Genomic DNA, 15981 nt, shown 5'->3' with positions numbered 1-15981 from the left:
ATCTCACAGTGTGGTCAGTGGGACCACTGATGGGTCCTGCCAACTTGCAGGTGTCCCTATGTGGCACCTGGACTCCCCACCAAAGAGTTAAAGCTCCAGTTAAGAGAAAAACTTTCCATACAAGGTAGGATCTCACGGCTTTATTGAATGATTCATCAATCAGGCAGCATTCCATCCAGAAAACAGAAAGGAGGTCCACCAAGGGAGTGGAAAGGGGAAGCTTATATAGGGCAAACGTGGAAGGGAAGAAATGCTCAGATTGGCTGATGTTAAGTTTCCATTTTACATATTTAACATACTTGTTACAGAGTGGGAAGCAGATACACAATGGTTAGCATGGTATGTCCAATCTCCGTCTACTGGACTGAAACTGGTTTATCACCAAGTGTTGCTTATCTGCAGTTCTGTAGCGTATGTTCCATTATTCCATTTTCTCAGAAAGAAGTTTTTGTCTTCTTGGAAAATCCTTTCTAGGAAAGGTGTCCTTCTAGCCATGCCAACTCTGACATTTTATTTTATTAACACTCTCAAGGCCTGGCCAGGGATGGGCCACTCTGGAGCTCTCCGGTTGTGGCTATTTCTAAAAGCAACTCCCAGATGAGGTATAGAATCAAAGTTTCTCAGCCACTCAGCCCTCGTCCCAGGAGCGCAGGGACAAGCTCAGGCATTCCAACACCTTGTTCCCTTGCCTGCAGCATCCACCTCAGGAGGTGGGAAGGGGCTCTGGAAAGCAGGAGTCTCCTACTGAAAGAAGTTGGGACCTGAGTCATGGGTCCAGTTTAACCTGGGGCAGGGCAGGCCTCTGGGGAGGCTTGAGAGTTGGTGCAGGCCAGACCCCCTTACTCAGCAAGTGGGTGAGTCTTCACTTCATCATGCCAATGTCCACTTTTCTCACTCTCTCCGCCTGAAACCATGCTGAGTGCAGAGGGACACGCAGATAGAAATCTTGGGTTCAACTCTGCTGGAGGCCACCATGCTGGGAGAGGATTTCTTTCACTTTGTTCACAATGGTCCCGACCTCCGCCATGGCCCCCAGACCTGGGAAGCAAAGTTCTGCTGTGGCAGGGGGCCCACCAAGTGAGCCAACAGTACTAGTCCTGCCCGCTCAGGCAGGGCGCTGGCCCAGAGACACCAGGGGAGGCAGGACCGGCTACACCTGAGCCAAACACATCAGACCCTTCGTGAGACAACCCAGGTAAGACCCCAGGAAAACTTATAGAAGCCACCCTTAACAGTGCATGGGCTGTGTGCCTGGGACTATACCAGGCACTTTGCATATTTATCTCACTACTCTTAACAATTCTGAGAGTAAGAGATTATGATTTCCAACTTTCAGGTGAAAAAGTTGAGCTCAGAGAATGATTTTGCCTGAGATCACAAAATGCTGGGATTTAAACCCAAATCTGACTCTAAGGCTGAGTCCTTTCCTAGGCCTTGGGCTATGAGCCTCGCAAAACCTCACCTTGGTCTCCGCACACCAGCTTCTTGGCTACACAGGGGATCTCAACATAGCCAAAGGCCTTGAGCTGGCCCACTTGCTGGGCGGTGATGGGGTGCTCCCACATGGCAGTGTTCATTGCTGGGCAGAAGAGCAGGGGCTTGCTGCGGTCCCAGGCCCGGATGACACAAGTCTGCAAAGAAGGCAGGTGTCCTGCTGCCCTGCCTGCCACCCTTCCCTGCCTTCCATATCTCAGGTATTCCAGGGCTCGGAATACCTGAGAGCTGCCTGTCTAAGGGAGCACACCCCTGGGTAGGGGGATGTGCCTCCTTGCTCCTCTCCACCTCCCCACAGGCTCTGGCCCACATTCCCAACACAAGACCAGCCACCTCCCCATAGATCTTTACTCCTCGCGTGCTGAAAGACCTCCTGGTGTCGAAGCCCATGCCTTCTCCACAGAGGGGCCACACCTCTCAGGCAGAAGCAGAAAGAAGGCCTTGTGGTCCAAGGAAAAGCTAATTAAGAACCAGATTTCTCACGCCTGGTGCCCATTCACCAAAACACCAGCTCTTCTCTAAGGACAAATAAAGCCTGTGAAAGCAATATTCAACACATGACAAAAACTCTCTTATACACAATCTCAGGAACCCTCATTGCATCCCTGTAAGGAAGCTACTGTTTCACAGATGAGAAAGCTGCAGTGCACACAAATGGTAAACCATGGCGTGAGGTTTGCCCACTGCCGTGTGCTCCTCCCGCCTTCCAGGCCATCCTGTTGAGTCACAGACCAGACAGGTTGTGGAAGGGACTATCCCACAGAACCCTTGGTAGTGTGCTTAAGAACCCAGGCTTTGAACTCAGACAGACATGGACCAGTCCTGGCTGTGCTCTTTAGTCTTACTCACATGAAAACACGGTCAAGTTATTTAATGCCAGGAGCTTCAGCTTCCTCACGGACGAAGACCAAACTCCCTGGAGAGCTGTGAGGTCTGAGTGTGAAAATGTCTACAAAGCTCCAAGCACAAAGCCTGGCACAAAGTACAAGTTCTAGAAACAGTAGTTCTTGTCATGATTCTAGGCAAGGGCTCCCTGGGCTAGGAGCTGCCTGGGGGAGAAATAGGCTCTGGGGCCCATAGGAGTGTGGAGTGAGTGCCTCTGTGTTCTGACAGCTTCAGGTGTCCTCCCAGGCCAAGGATCCCTTGTGAAGACAAGACTAAGCACCTCCTCCCCTGAGGTGGGGCTCATCTGGGAAAAGAGATGGGGAGAGTTCAGAGAACAATGCCATGAACAGGCCAGGCTAGTGCCTGCCACCCTCCATGTCCCTGACCTCTCCTGGGGACAGGGCAGGAGTAGGACAACAAACAGCCTCAGGATCTCGCTGCTTGCGTCATCTGAGACACCAGAGTCTGTTTCCCACCAAGTCCTCTCAATCCTGTAACCAGGCCATGAGTGCACAGTTTCAGTCCCATTTCCTCTTGGCCCAGTGCCCACCTGCTGCCTCTGTAGAAGTTATGAACATACCTCAAAGAGCCCCTTGACTGTGTGCAGGGATGAGGGGACTGGGGTTTCTAAGTGGCCTCAAAGTAAAGCACGTCAACCAGAGCTGAAAACCCCAATACCTCCACGTCACAAGTATATCTAACTTTCCCCACCTCATCTCAGAGCTCAGAGCTTTCTAGACAAACCACAGCTTCTCCAAACTGACCAGCAGCAGGAGGGAGGAAAGGAGGGCATCAGTTCCCACGGTCGGTTCTGTCTGGCCAATGCTGTGTTCAGCACCACTGCTACTGGGAATCCACTCGGGTAGGGGAGACTCAGGCCTGACTCCCAGTCAGGAGGCAAGCTTCCAGCCTGACTGGGGATCCAGGGAAGTCACCTTCTCTCTCTGGACCTGATTGCCTCTTTAGCACTAATGAGGGGCCAGGGCTGGCATGGAGCAGAGGGCACATCGAGATGGATGTCACTCAGGCCAAGGGCCTGGAGAACAGGGGCACAGGTTCCCGTCTAGCACAATGCTCCAACAGTACCTTAAGTTCAGAGCACTGTTAAGGAAAATGTGAAGAAGAGCGGAAGCAGGGTAACAGCCCTTTCAGGAAGACAAGGAAAAAACATGTACTGAGAGAGGGACAGGGCCACCAACTGAGCAGGACAACAGCACACAGTTATAAGATTTGAGATTCCTTGAAACATTTCTGCCTTTAAGAGAAACCCTTGAAGGCAAACAGTTTGGGGCTTGTCTTGAGAACATGTCCCTCTGCTCAGTCAACTCAATAGAAGGGAACACCAAGGCTTCAGATAGTAAAGAAGAAAAATGGAAACCAGAGCTTTTGCAAAGAAGGAACAAAGGAGCCCTCTGAGAGCAGGCCCAGGCCGGGCTTAACTCCCAGATGTCCACGTGCTTCATCATGTCAGCCGGCAGCTACTGACCAGCCTGTGGGTAGCTGGGAGGCTTGGTGAGATGGTACTGGTTACATATAACTCTGACCCACTTAGATGAGGTGGTCAGGACAGTCCTTCTGGATAATGCTGCCCCCAGGCTCTCCCCCTTCTCTGCACCCCCGTACCTCCCCTCCTGGTCACACATTTCTGAGTGTCTCTTCTTCCAGTCACCCTCTGCTCTGACTCAAATGATCTTAAATTAGCAGATTCTTCAGGAAAAGCAAGCATATAAGGAGACTAGTCTCAAGACTGACCCCTCCTAAAATCATGACCCAGTATCATTATTCACCTTCTTCACCAAATTAAACTCTGAAAAATTCCTGGCTGTTTGCAAAAGTAAAATTAATAATGACCTCCTATGCACAAGACATATTTATTGGATGCTAGGACATGCCCAGCACTGTGCAAGGAGCTGACTCCACCGTGGAAGGACCAAGAGGGCCCATGTAGGCATTAACACTGTACCACACACCAGAGCTCGTTCCCCTTCTATGGAGGGCTTCCGCCTGCATGAGTGATCCAAAGCCCCTCCTGAGTACCATGGATTCTGTGTGCCAGGCACACAGTAGGTAAGAGCTCAACAGACAGGGGTGGGAGGGGATCAAGGGAGTGGGAGGAGGGAGGAGAGAGCTCAAGCCTAATCACCCCAGGATGGTTATGTAAATAAAGGCAATTCCTCTTTAAGCGCAACAGCTTCCTAGGGTCCTTCAGGCCTACCACTTTATACAGCTGGGCTTCTGCTTCTGTCTGCTACCATCTATCAGCTCTCACCTTTTCTTTCTCTTCACTTCCCCTCTAAGCTTCCCTTACATATAGGAAAACTGCATCTCAGTTTTGTGGCTAAAGCTCTGGGAGAGATAAATGTGCATGAGACCCCTGAGGAGGTAAACACCCTTATCAGATGGCCCAAGTATAGATCCAGACCCTGGGGAGAAGGGAGAGCTGAAGGGGGAAGGTGATGGGGTTGGGCAGGAAGACCCATGTCCAGGGCAGCCCATGAATGAATGAAGGACAAAGACAGAGGGGCTAGGGGCCCAGAGCAGCACCTGTCTGAGAGCTGAGGGGCAGCTAAGAGGTGGGCACTCTCCAAACAGCACCAGTAAGTCAAGTCAATCCACCAGAATCAGGGAGGTCTGTCTGTCCACTTGTTGGAGACAAGGTGAGACAAGGTCAGGGGAAGGGAGGTCAATGGAGACTGGCATTCTCCCTGAGCAAGCCTGGGTCCTACAATAACAGATCCCTTAAGATAGGAACCTTGTACAAGGAACTCTGCAGCTCAGCAAACTGGAAGGGAGGGTCTGGGAGGGATGAGGACACCAGGGGGTCACTCACAAGCAAGTTGTCACAGATGCCACTGGCCACCTTCCCCAGAGTGTTGGCATCAAGAGGAGCCACTACCATGAGGTCTGCCCATTTCCGCAGGTCAATGTGGAGAACTGGGTCGGAGCGGCACTTCCATATCTGGCAGAAGGAAGTAAACAGGGTCACAGAGCCTGTCACTTTCTCTGTGTGGAGGGCAGGGTGTGTGGGGGGGGGGGAATCAATGTAGACTAGGTACATAAGTCAGGAGCTGGAGGGAAACCCCTGACCTAGCACTGCCCAAGTCCACTGCTGTTCCCTCTCACAGCAAAGCTGGCAGCTCTCGTCATGGAGCCAACAGCCTGAAAGAAACCAGGCCTGAGGAAACAAATGCCCCTTGTCTCTCCAAGCTATTCCCTTTATGGTTCGGTTTTCAAGAGAGCTGACATCTGGCAAGGAACTCCTGGACTGTCTGCTTGAGGCGGATGCTTGGGTTGTCCAAGCCAATGGAAGGACTCAGGCAGTGAGAAGTGGAGGGGGGTGGAGAAGACAGGACAGCCAGAAATGTTCTAGGGCTAAGAATGTTTTAAAATGCCTGGCAGGGCACCCCTGTGAGGCCCACACTCTATGTCTGGTGAATTGGCTGGTGCCCACCCCTCGGTGGGAGAACAGAAAACAGAGCCCAGCGGCCGTGGGAAGTGAGGCACTCTTGACAGCCCTGACACTGGGAGCCACGTGGACGAGGATGGTGGGAACAGAACTCCTCTGTGGTTTCATCAGCCCAGATAAGTACAAGGACACTCAACCTCAGGCACGGGGCCAAAACCGAGCTTTGCCTGGGGTGGGAGGAGACTGGGGCCTCCCAGAGGCCAGAAGCTAGACAGATGTTTTCCTCATCGCCTCTGCCCACAGGGCCCTGACCGCTGACTTAAGCCCGGCTTGTCTGCTCCAGCCGCCAGGACCACAGGCTGCAGGGAGCTGTCCTGTTGGTAGAAATGGGAAGGAACTCAGCCCTGGGACCCCCAGCACTGACCTCCCACTCATCAGCATCGCTGTAGAGGGTGACGGGAACATCCTGAGGACTGTAGAAGTGTTTGGCTCTCTCAGTTGTGATCACTGCTACTTCCAGCTGTCACCAAGTGGAGGCAGGGGGAGGAAACAGGAGAGAACATTACCAAAGCCACAGGCCCCGAGGCTGCCTAAGGCTTTCTTCCTAGGCTGGCTGTGGAGAGGGCGTCCCCCTTCTTGGCAGCCTGCCCATCTGCATAGCTACTTCCGCTGTCACCCAAAGGTCAGGCCCCACCAGGTGCCGGTTTCACTTCCCTGAAAGGGGCTGCTGAGGAATGAGTCACCTACTGCTGGTGTATATAAAGTTTTGTAGGCTTGGCCAAGGAGCAGAGGCAGGCAGATGACAAGAAGGGCCGTGGAGGGCCTGGCAGGCAGGAGGGAGACCCAGCCCACCCCAAGGAGGCTCATGGGTCCTCTGGGCCACACCATAGCCCTGCCCTTCGCAGGCCTGGGAGCTGGGGCTGTCACGTGGTATCTGCATCCATGCCCCATGCCCCAGCAAGAAAGTAGACAGAGCCCTTTCATGTATTTCTAGGAACAAGCCTCATGGGCTCAGGCTGCAGATAGGCTCCAGGAAAACCACATCTGTACATCCTACATGCATAGGGCAAGAACAAAGTTTACCTTCCCACCACCCATGAAAGGATTTACTGAGTAAATTAATAATGCAAATAAGGGGGGCACTTAACCTGCTTAACAGAACAAATGACAATGAGAAGCTGTACACAGTGGTGTGAAGGGCACTAGATGGGTTACTATCATTTGTAAAACAAGATTCAGAATAACATGTTAGCAAACTAAAGAGGCCCAGAGGAAGGCAGTGTAGGAAATCATGTATTTGGGGAAAACCACGAGTCAGGAGGGAACATTTATCCAGGAGAGGACAAGAGTTCGGGGTGACAAAGGCAGAATCAAATGACCAGAGTAGAGGTTCCAGGTGGAGATGTCTGAATCACAGCCAGCCTGCAGGCATATTTTGTTTGACCTGCACGGGATTATAAACATCTTTGAGCCAATATATACAAATCGGGAGATTTCACATATAAATTGCAATTTCCTAGCTTCTTTCGAAAACCTGAAAGCTCTGGTGATGCTGGACCCATGTTCCCACTAGATAACGACTCACTGGTGCTGAGTAACAGCTGCCCTGTTAGATGGGGCATGCCTATGCCAGTTCAACCCAGTCCCCCACCACTCCTTATTTTCTTTCCAAGGCCTCCTCTCCTCATTTGTTTCCTGCCAATTGTGTGACAATGGACAGCACCTGAAGCATAGCAGGGCTCAGGAGTAGATGTCTCTGAGAAGTAAATTGAAGATGACCTTTTTATCACCTATGGCTCTTCTGGGAGAAAATTAAGTTCTGAAGTTCCAGTTCTACTGGAGATCTTTCTGACTTGTATATTCTCCCTTTCATGGGCCCCTAAAATCTACCATCCACAGAACTTGTAACACAACCTCAGGAATGGAAGGGGTGTCTTAAAAGTCCTTTAAACCAAACCCCCACTTAGCCCTGGAGTCCCCTCTAGGACAACCCCGCCAGAGACACCCAGTTCCAAACAAGATGGCAAATGAGCAAGACTGCCACCTCCCTCTACCGAACACAACCCTGCAAATGCCACTGGACCAATACGGGGAGGTGGGATGGAACTTAGGTTCTTGGCCTCTTTATGAGGAATACACACAATAAGTTATAGAGCACAATGAGTTAGAGGTAATCATTAAAAAATAATGTATAGGGGAGCAGATGTAATGCAATTGGTTGAGTGTCTATTTCCCACATACGAGGTCCTAGGTTCAATCCCAGCAACTCCTTTAAGAAAAAAGCATTGAATTAAAATGGCAAAAGTAAATTCTAATATAATAGTAATTATGTAATAGGCTAAACTCCCTAATCAAATTCAGATTCCTATGTTGGATGTTTTTTTTTTTTTTTAAAGATTTATTTATTTATTTATTTAATTCTCCCCCCCCCCCCCCCCCCCACCGGTTGTCTGTTCTTGGTGTCTGTTTGCTGCGTCTTGTTTCTTTGTCCGCTTCTGTTGTGGTCAGCGGCACGGGAAGTGTGGGCGGCGCCATTCCTGGGCAGGCTGCTCTTTCTTTTCACGCTGGGCGGCCTTCCTCACGGGCGCACTCCTTGCGCGTGGGGCTCCCCCACGCGGGGGACACCATTGCGTGGCACGGCACTCCTTGCGCGCATCAGCGCTGCACATGGCCAGCTCCACACGGGTCAGGGAGGCCCAGGGTTTGAACCAAGGGCCTCCCATATGGTAGACCGACGCCCTAACCACTGGGCCAAAGTCCGTTTCCCATGTTGGGAATGTTTTTGAATCCAACAATATATTGTCTAAAACCACACATTTAGAACAAAAGGATATATAAAGGTTAAATTTTAAAAATGACTTTTCAGTTATATATGGTTGCTAAACTCTGCTGTCTCCCAAAAGTGCACTAAAATAAAAGTAAAAAAAAAAAAAATTTTGTCATAAGTATAAATCCCCAAGAAGGAAGAGAAAAGGAAAGAAAACAACAGCAATGAAGACATATCAACACATTTTTGGCAGATAGAGGCAGAAGGCACTAGCAGATTAGATTAGATAAAAACCAAGAACCTACAAAGTAAATGCAAAACAAGCCTATTAGTGACACCTACCCCAGGAAAGATTCTGGAGTTGGTAGCTGAGTTTGTCCCTGGCTAGCTCGGAAGGGAGTCATGAGGCAGGGCTGAATACAGGACACTAGCTCAACCTCTGGAAAAGGAACAGTTAAAGTCCCCCAGGTCTCCTCCCCCACCTCAGGCAATCAGATATATTCCATCTTTCAGGAATTTGAGTTGCCAAACTTGGGAACACTTGGTACAACAGAGGGCAAAGAAGCCCTGTAATTGCAGTGAAAATTTACAGGCCAAAGACTCTCAAACTTCTTCCCCCACTAGACTCTTAAGAACAAGGTCTATAAAGCAAGAAATTGGTAGTCTTTTCTGGAAAAAACATGATCCCAGGAGTAGGGGGCTATGTGTATGTAAGCATGTGTGTGGTAGGAAAGGAAACCTTCAGATACTAAATTTGGAGGTACTGTCCCAAAACATCTCACCCCCAGCTGAGTACCTGGCAAAGAAGCCCCTGACTGATGTGCCTCACTCCACAGACAGCTCTCAGTCAGCTTCTGATGCCCAAATAAGAGCTAAGGATTATCAGATTTTGAAGAAAGCCCTCTAGCAAGAAAAAGAGATTAAACAAACAACAGAAAATGGAAATGAACAGAAAATGTGGGGAGAAGAAAACTTAAAAATACAAACTCTATAATTAATATCCTAAGAAAAGAGATTGCACCCAAGAAACAAGAACCTAATGCTATTTTTAAAAATAAATAAATAATCAAGGGACAACAAAGAACTCCTGGAAATTAAAACTACAAATAGCAAAATTAAAAACATAAATTTAGAAGAAATCTTCCAGAAAGTAGAACAAAAATATAAAGAGAGATAATAGTACTACAGAAAAAAGGGGAAAAAAAGATAGGAATCAAAGAGGTCCAAAATCTGACTAATACAAATTCCAGAAAGAGAGAACAGAAAAAATAGAGGGAAAAACTATGACAGTAATAAAATGACACTTCCCAAAACTGAAGGACCCAGAGGAGGCAGCTATGGATTCTGCCTGTAGGGGTCTGAGAAGGCAATAAGGCGGCCCCACTGTTTGACTCAAGAAATTATCAGGTTCCTAGTACATGCCCGCAGCAGCTATACTGGTGGCCTTTCAGGGGTTTGCTATCAGCAAAAACTCCAAAGAGTTCTCTCTACCCAGGCTGCTATTAAGCCATAAACCCCAGACTGTACCTGAGCAGTTACTTTTCTGGTTCCAAATGTGGTCCCTCACACCTGCCTGGTAAATCCCACATTACCAGAGTTGCCGTTATTTGCTCAGTCTGTGGTATTCCTCCTGGTCTGCTCTCAGCCAGCCCCCCACCAGCATCCCCTTGAGACACTAATTCAAACCATGAATAGGGCAAGGTCAGGGGCAGAGACCTTCTGAAAAATCCCCAAGGATGTGGGGTAGGGGGAGGGCAGAATGAATGAACCCTTCCCAATACAATCATTCCCTAGTCATAAAGATGCTGACATCATCAGCTGATTCCATCAAAGACCTCACCTGAGTCCAAAAATATTTTGTCTAATATCTAAAAAATACAAATGGCATGGACTGTTCCTAGTGAACCCAGTCTAGTCCTAGTCATAACCATTTTCTTTTTTTCCAGGTGCTCACAAGTCTCGGCTGCAGTAATTTGTGGAGTCCTCCTCCGTTCCCTTTGTAAAATGGGACAACATTTAGCCATCTCCAGCCCCCAGCCCCTCTACTATTCTCCACACAACCACAACTTGGCGGCCTCAACACCCCGACAGAACTTGCCCAGGTCAGGAGATGAATCACCCAACCTGTGTTCAAGTCCCTCCTCCCATTGTTTGTTCTACATTTTCAAGCTCGAAGGAGAAGATGGAAACAAAATGAGACTCAAGGAATTCCCTCCCATCCCTTTTAGCCCCTTGCCACTGGCCTCTAACACCATTGTCTTGTTATTCTTTTACCAAACTACAGAACAACCCTCTTGGTCGTCCTGAGTTTTCCCACAAGCTTCAGCTCACTCTGGTGTCCTCCTTTTTTTTTCTTAAAGATTTATTTTTTATTTATTTCTCTCCCCTTACCTCCCCTCCCAGTTGTCTGCTTTCTGTGTCCATTCGCTGTGTGTTCTTCTGTGTCCACTTGTATTCTTGTCAGCAGCACGGGGAATCTGTGTCTCTTTTTCGTTGTATCATCTTGCTGCATCAGCTCTCCATGTGTGCAGTGCCACTCCTGGGCAGGCTGTGCTTTTCTCGTGCTGGGCAGCTCTCCTTATGGGGCGCACACCTTGCGCGTGGGGCTCCCCTATGTGGGGGACACCCCTGCACGGCACGGCATTCCTTGCATGCACCAGCACTGCGCTGTGGGCCAGCTCCACACGGGTCAGGAGGCCCTGGGCTTGAACCCTGGACCTCCCGTGGGGTAGGCAGATGCTCTATCCATTGAGTCAAATTCGCTTCCTCTCCTTTTCATTTCATTGCTTTCAAACCTTCCTCCTAAAGAGGATGTATTAGTCAACCAAAGGGGTGCTGATGCAAAATACCAGAAATTGGCTGGTTTTTAAAAAGGGTATTTATTTGGGGTAGGAGTTTACAGATACCAGGCCATAAAGCTTAAGTTACTTCCCTCACCAAAGTCTATTTGGAGCAAGATGGCTGCCGACATCTGCAAGGGTTCAGGCTTCCTGGGTTCCTATGTTCCTGGGGCTTGCTTTTCACTGGGCTCAAGGTTTCTTCCTTCCTGGTGCTGGCTTCTCTTTCCTCTGGGTGCTGACTTCCTGGGTCTTCTGTGAGTCCCCACCCACCAAGGGGTGGGGATGCAACGCCCTAATTATAACTAAATCATGCCCAGGTACAGATCAGATTGCAAGCATAAACCAATATTTCTTTCTGGAATTCATCAATTATATCAAACTGCCACAGAGGACTTCCCATGTAGACGAATCAGTCTCTAGCCTTACTCTGCCTTTGCTTCCTCACAGGACCATTTCTTGTCATTTTTGAAAAGAGTTTTCCAAACATCCTGAATCATTTTTCCATTTAAGAACATCCCCCCTTTCTCTATTCTGAAATTTGGAAAGCTGCTTCCTGAAGATCAGTACCCCCTACCCATTCCCAAATCCCCTGCCAATTCTCAAAGAAGACTACCTAGTGTAAGTCTTCAGGGCCTCCTCCTCTCTCTCATCTCTACCCTTTCTTTCCCCTTTATATCTCACCCACTCCCCACCCCCTAGGTCCCAAAGCCTTCATATTGTCTCCCACCCCACTGGCCCCTGGGGAACTCCAACTGGTGGGCCCTGTTAGGCCTCCCATCCTGGCCAACAGACCCAGCTTAAGATCCTCCCTCTAAACTCTTCCCCTAACCTCACAGTCAATCCTACTCTCTGGCTACCATGCTCAGGTTACAGTCACATGGTAAGGCCTGGGGTCAAGGTCTTCACCTAAAGGAGGATGTAGAGTGTGTGTTGAGAGGTCCTCCCTGATGCCCCTTCCCTAACTCAAAGTGAAGCAGCCTCCAGTCCTCGGTTGTGACTCTGACCCTAGTGCTGTCCGGCTGGCCCAGGCTAGTTTTTCAGGTTTTAGAGGGATGTCATTTGATCTGATTCATCAGCCCTACAGCCTTTGTTCTTTCATTTTATTTTCTTCTCTTTTTTTTTTTTTTTTTTTAAGGAGGTACAGGGGATTGAATCCGGGACCTCGTATATGAGAAGCAGGCGCTCCCCTTTGCATTTTCATTCACTCTGCCAAATGGTCCTGGGAGCCAAGAGCTGGGCACTGGGCCCAAACACATTTTTTAAAGAAAGAATGTTGTGTTATCTTGTGAGATACTAAATAACTCAGACTATTCATTCATTCACGTTGAACTTTTCCCAGAAAATGCAAAAGAGCCCTAGAAGGGCAGGAAACTCCTTGAGGGCAGGAACCCTCCTTGGGTTTCTCTGACACCCTCTTGGGTCCTGACCGAAGCAGGGCTGGGTATTAAAATAGCATCTCCCACACACTACAGGATTCCTGAAAGGCAGCTCTGTGCTTGGTCCCCTGCCCAGGCTCCTGCGAACAGTGTTTATATCTAATATTTTTAACCTGAACCTCTTTGTATGATGTGACCAAGGCTGGGCCAGGCCAGGCCCCATTATATAAGCTGCCTGCACTTTGTCTAGCATTTACAGAGATTCCTTCCTGAAACCAGCCGGGAAATCTGGTTTCCTTTTCTCTGCTGATGAGACATCACCTATCCCCATTCAGCAGGGACTTCTGGAGAGTCAGGGAGAGGAAATGCAAACCAAATTTGGCATGATACCTCCCCTTCTACTTTTAGACCCCTTGTCTGACCCAGGCTGCTTCTGGGGCAGATCATCAAAGGATCTTGTGAAGTATTTTGCAGCCCAACTCAAAACCAGGTTGTGAGTTGCCACCCTTGACCCCAGTGTGCAGCGGCCTTCCCATTCTCTCTCCAGGAATCCTCTGAATTTCTGGAGAAGACGCAAGGGAAGCCAAAGAGCTATGAGCAAAAAACTACAGGCTGGAATACTCAACAGCAGGGTTTCTCAACCTTGGCACTATGACATTTTTGGTCAGATAATTCTTTCTTGTGGGGAGTTCATTGTGAGATGTTTAGCAGCATCCTTGGTCTTTACCCACTAAATGCCAGTAGTTACCTTGCTCCAAGTCACGACAACCAAAAATGTCTTCAGGCTTTGTCAAGTGTCCCCCCGGGGAGGCAAACTCACCCCCATTTGAGAACCAATGCTCTAGAGCATCACCTAATCAAATTTTCTACAATTATTAAAAATGTCTCAAAAATGAAAAAAATAAAAAATAAAATAAAAATGTCTCTACCCTGGCGACATGGGGCTATTGAGCATTTGAAATGCAGTTGGCACGCGGACTTGGGCCAGTGGTTAGGGCGTCCGTCTACCACATGGGAGGTCCGCGGTTCAAACCCCAGGCCTCCTTGACCCGTGTGGAGCTGGCCCACGCGCAGTGCTGATATGCGCAAGGAGTGTCTTGCCACGGAGGGGTGCCCCCCGCGTAGGGGAGCCCCACGCGCAAGGAGTGCGCCCCGGAAGGAGAGTCACCCAGCACGAAAGAAAGTACAGCCTGCCCAGGAATGGTGCCGCACACAAAGAGAGCTGACGCAGCGAGATGACTCAACAAGAGAGACACAGATTCCCATGCTGCTGACAACAACAGAAGCGGACAAAGAACACGCAGCAAATAGACACAGAGAACAGACAATTGGGGCGGGGGGAGAGGAGAGAAATAAATACATAAATCTTAAAAAAAAAAAAATGCAGCTGGTGTGACTGAGGAACTGAATTTTTAATTTTCTTTCATTTTAATTAATGTAAAGTTTATCAAAACTTTCTATCAGCAACCTCTACAACAGCTTCTAACACCAAATACAAATACTATAGTAACTCAATTAATTCAATTCTGATTCTACCAGGAGTAAGGCCAAAGCCCAATGGTTTAGGGCTACCCTTCACAAGATTGGGTAGCCCTTCACAAGATTGGGTACTATTCGCAAGTTTGGTGACCCAGGCAACCCACACTTCTAACTAACTGGCTACAAATATGGGGATTCCCACTACTCCGTCAGGTTTAATAATTTGCTAAAACAACTCAAAGAATTCACTGAAAGTGCTATACTTATGATTAGTTTTATTATATTAAAAGGATACAAATAAGAGGAAGCCAAAAGAAGAGACACAGAGGGTGAGATCTGGGAGGACCTCCAATGCAAGTTTCTATCTTCTCCCACGGAGTCATAATGCATCACCCACCTGGCACAGTCATCATGTATTTTCTCACTCATGGAAGCTCATCGTGGCCTCGTGTGTCCTAAGTTTATAAAGGGTCTCATTATGTAGGCAAAATTGATCAAGTCGATGTCCACATGTTTGAGCTCAATCTCCAGCCCCCCTCACCTCTCAGAGGTTGGGAATGTCAAGCTGATATGATGTGGTTCAAACCCCCAAACCCCTAATCATATGGTTGGTACTTGTGGTATGGCCAGTCCCCACCCTAAGGCTGCAGGTGTAGTTGCCCCACCTTGTAACTATCAGGTATGGGCCTGGGCCCCCCATGAAAAACAAAAGCCACTCCTAACACAAGGAATTCTAAATATTGAGAGGTTGCTTCCCTAAGAACTGGGGATACAGACAGACAAGTTTTGTCATTATGCTGCAATTAATTTTAATTTAAATGTGACTAGAGGTTACCGAATTGGTTAGCACAGCTCTAGTATATACAAGTAAAGGATAAGCACCAGGATGGAAACCACAGCTGAATGGCCAGAGAAGAGCAGGTATTTTGAGTAGGGTATGTGATCATGCCCCCACAGGAGATTGAAGGGGATCCTAAAGAGGGATTAGCCACGGGCTTAACCTGAGAGAAGGCAAGGCAAGGAACTGGAGCTCTGGTGGTTCAGGTCTTTGGGCTGGCATGGACAGCAGGGACCCGGACATTGGGGCCTATTGGTGTTGACACTGGCAGTGGCCAGGGCACTAACCTGAATAAGGATGGCAGGCATCCTCTAGAAAAAAGGCCTCTTGGCCCAAGTCAGTCAGCACATAGGCGTGCAGAGCAATGCAGGAGGTGGTCCCCCTAATAAATACCCAAGGGAGCTCTGGTTTGCTAAGGGGGAATCACAATAGTGCATAATGATGTCTCAACTCAAGACGTAATCACTGGGCCTACTACATGCTATGGAGGATAGAACCGGTGAGATACAAGCTCTGCCCTCAGTAAGGGCTCAGTCTACAGTCTGTAACCCTTAACTATAAAGCCAGGCAGACTGACATAAGAGTCCACAATTTCCTGGGAATTCTCCAGGTCACTGCAATGGTTACCTTGAACAGAGAATGTTCCTGCTTCAGATCTGAACAACTCAAGTTCACTCACTGAATTGGAGTCAGGAAACTTAGCCTTAAGCACCAGTTCTGACTCACTGGGGGCCTTGGTTGAATCCCTCTTCCTCTCCAGCCCTGGTTTCTCTTCCAAACTATAAGCCATTTGGACCAGATGGTCTCTAGGGTCCCATCCAGCCCACTTACCATTGCAGTCCTTTTGTGACCCTTGCCCATTTCCACCAGGCTCTGTAGGGAACACCTACTCTATC

The 15981-nt window shown here is 48.8% G+C and overlaps 1 protein-coding gene across 3 annotated transcripts in view; it reads right to left on the bottom strand.

Annotated features, from left to right (window-relative positions):
* Positions 1 to 125: 125 nt before the first annotated feature.
* Positions 126 to 15981, bottom strand: part of PPCDC (phosphopantothenoylcysteine decarboxylase) — a 36471-nt gene continuing 20615 nt past the window's right edge. For all 3 annotated transcript variants that reach the window (XM_004473473.5, XM_004473471.4, XM_071214297.1), the window contains 4 exons: positions 6210 to 6305; positions 5210 to 5338; positions 1463 to 1631; positions 126 to 1038 (listed from right to left, as the gene is read on the bottom strand). In XM_004473473.5, the coding sequence (XP_004473530.1) occupies positions 953 to 1038; positions 1463 to 1631; positions 5210 to 5338; positions 6210 to 6305 (480 nt within the window). In that variant the 3' untranslated portion in view covers positions 126 to 952. The remainder of the gene's footprint in view (positions 1039 to 1462; positions 1632 to 5209; positions 5339 to 6209; positions 6306 to 15981) is intronic.

This window comes from Dasypus novemcinctus, chromosome 3, assembly GCF_030445035.2.
Source record: "Dasypus novemcinctus isolate mDasNov1 chromosome 3, mDasNov1.1.hap2, whole genome shotgun sequence".
Taxonomy (NCBI): Eukaryota; Metazoa; Chordata; class Mammalia; order Cingulata; family Dasypodidae; genus Dasypus; species Dasypus novemcinctus.
Note: the sequence above shows the minus strand (reverse complement) of the source record. Positions and strands in the feature narration are given on the sequence as shown.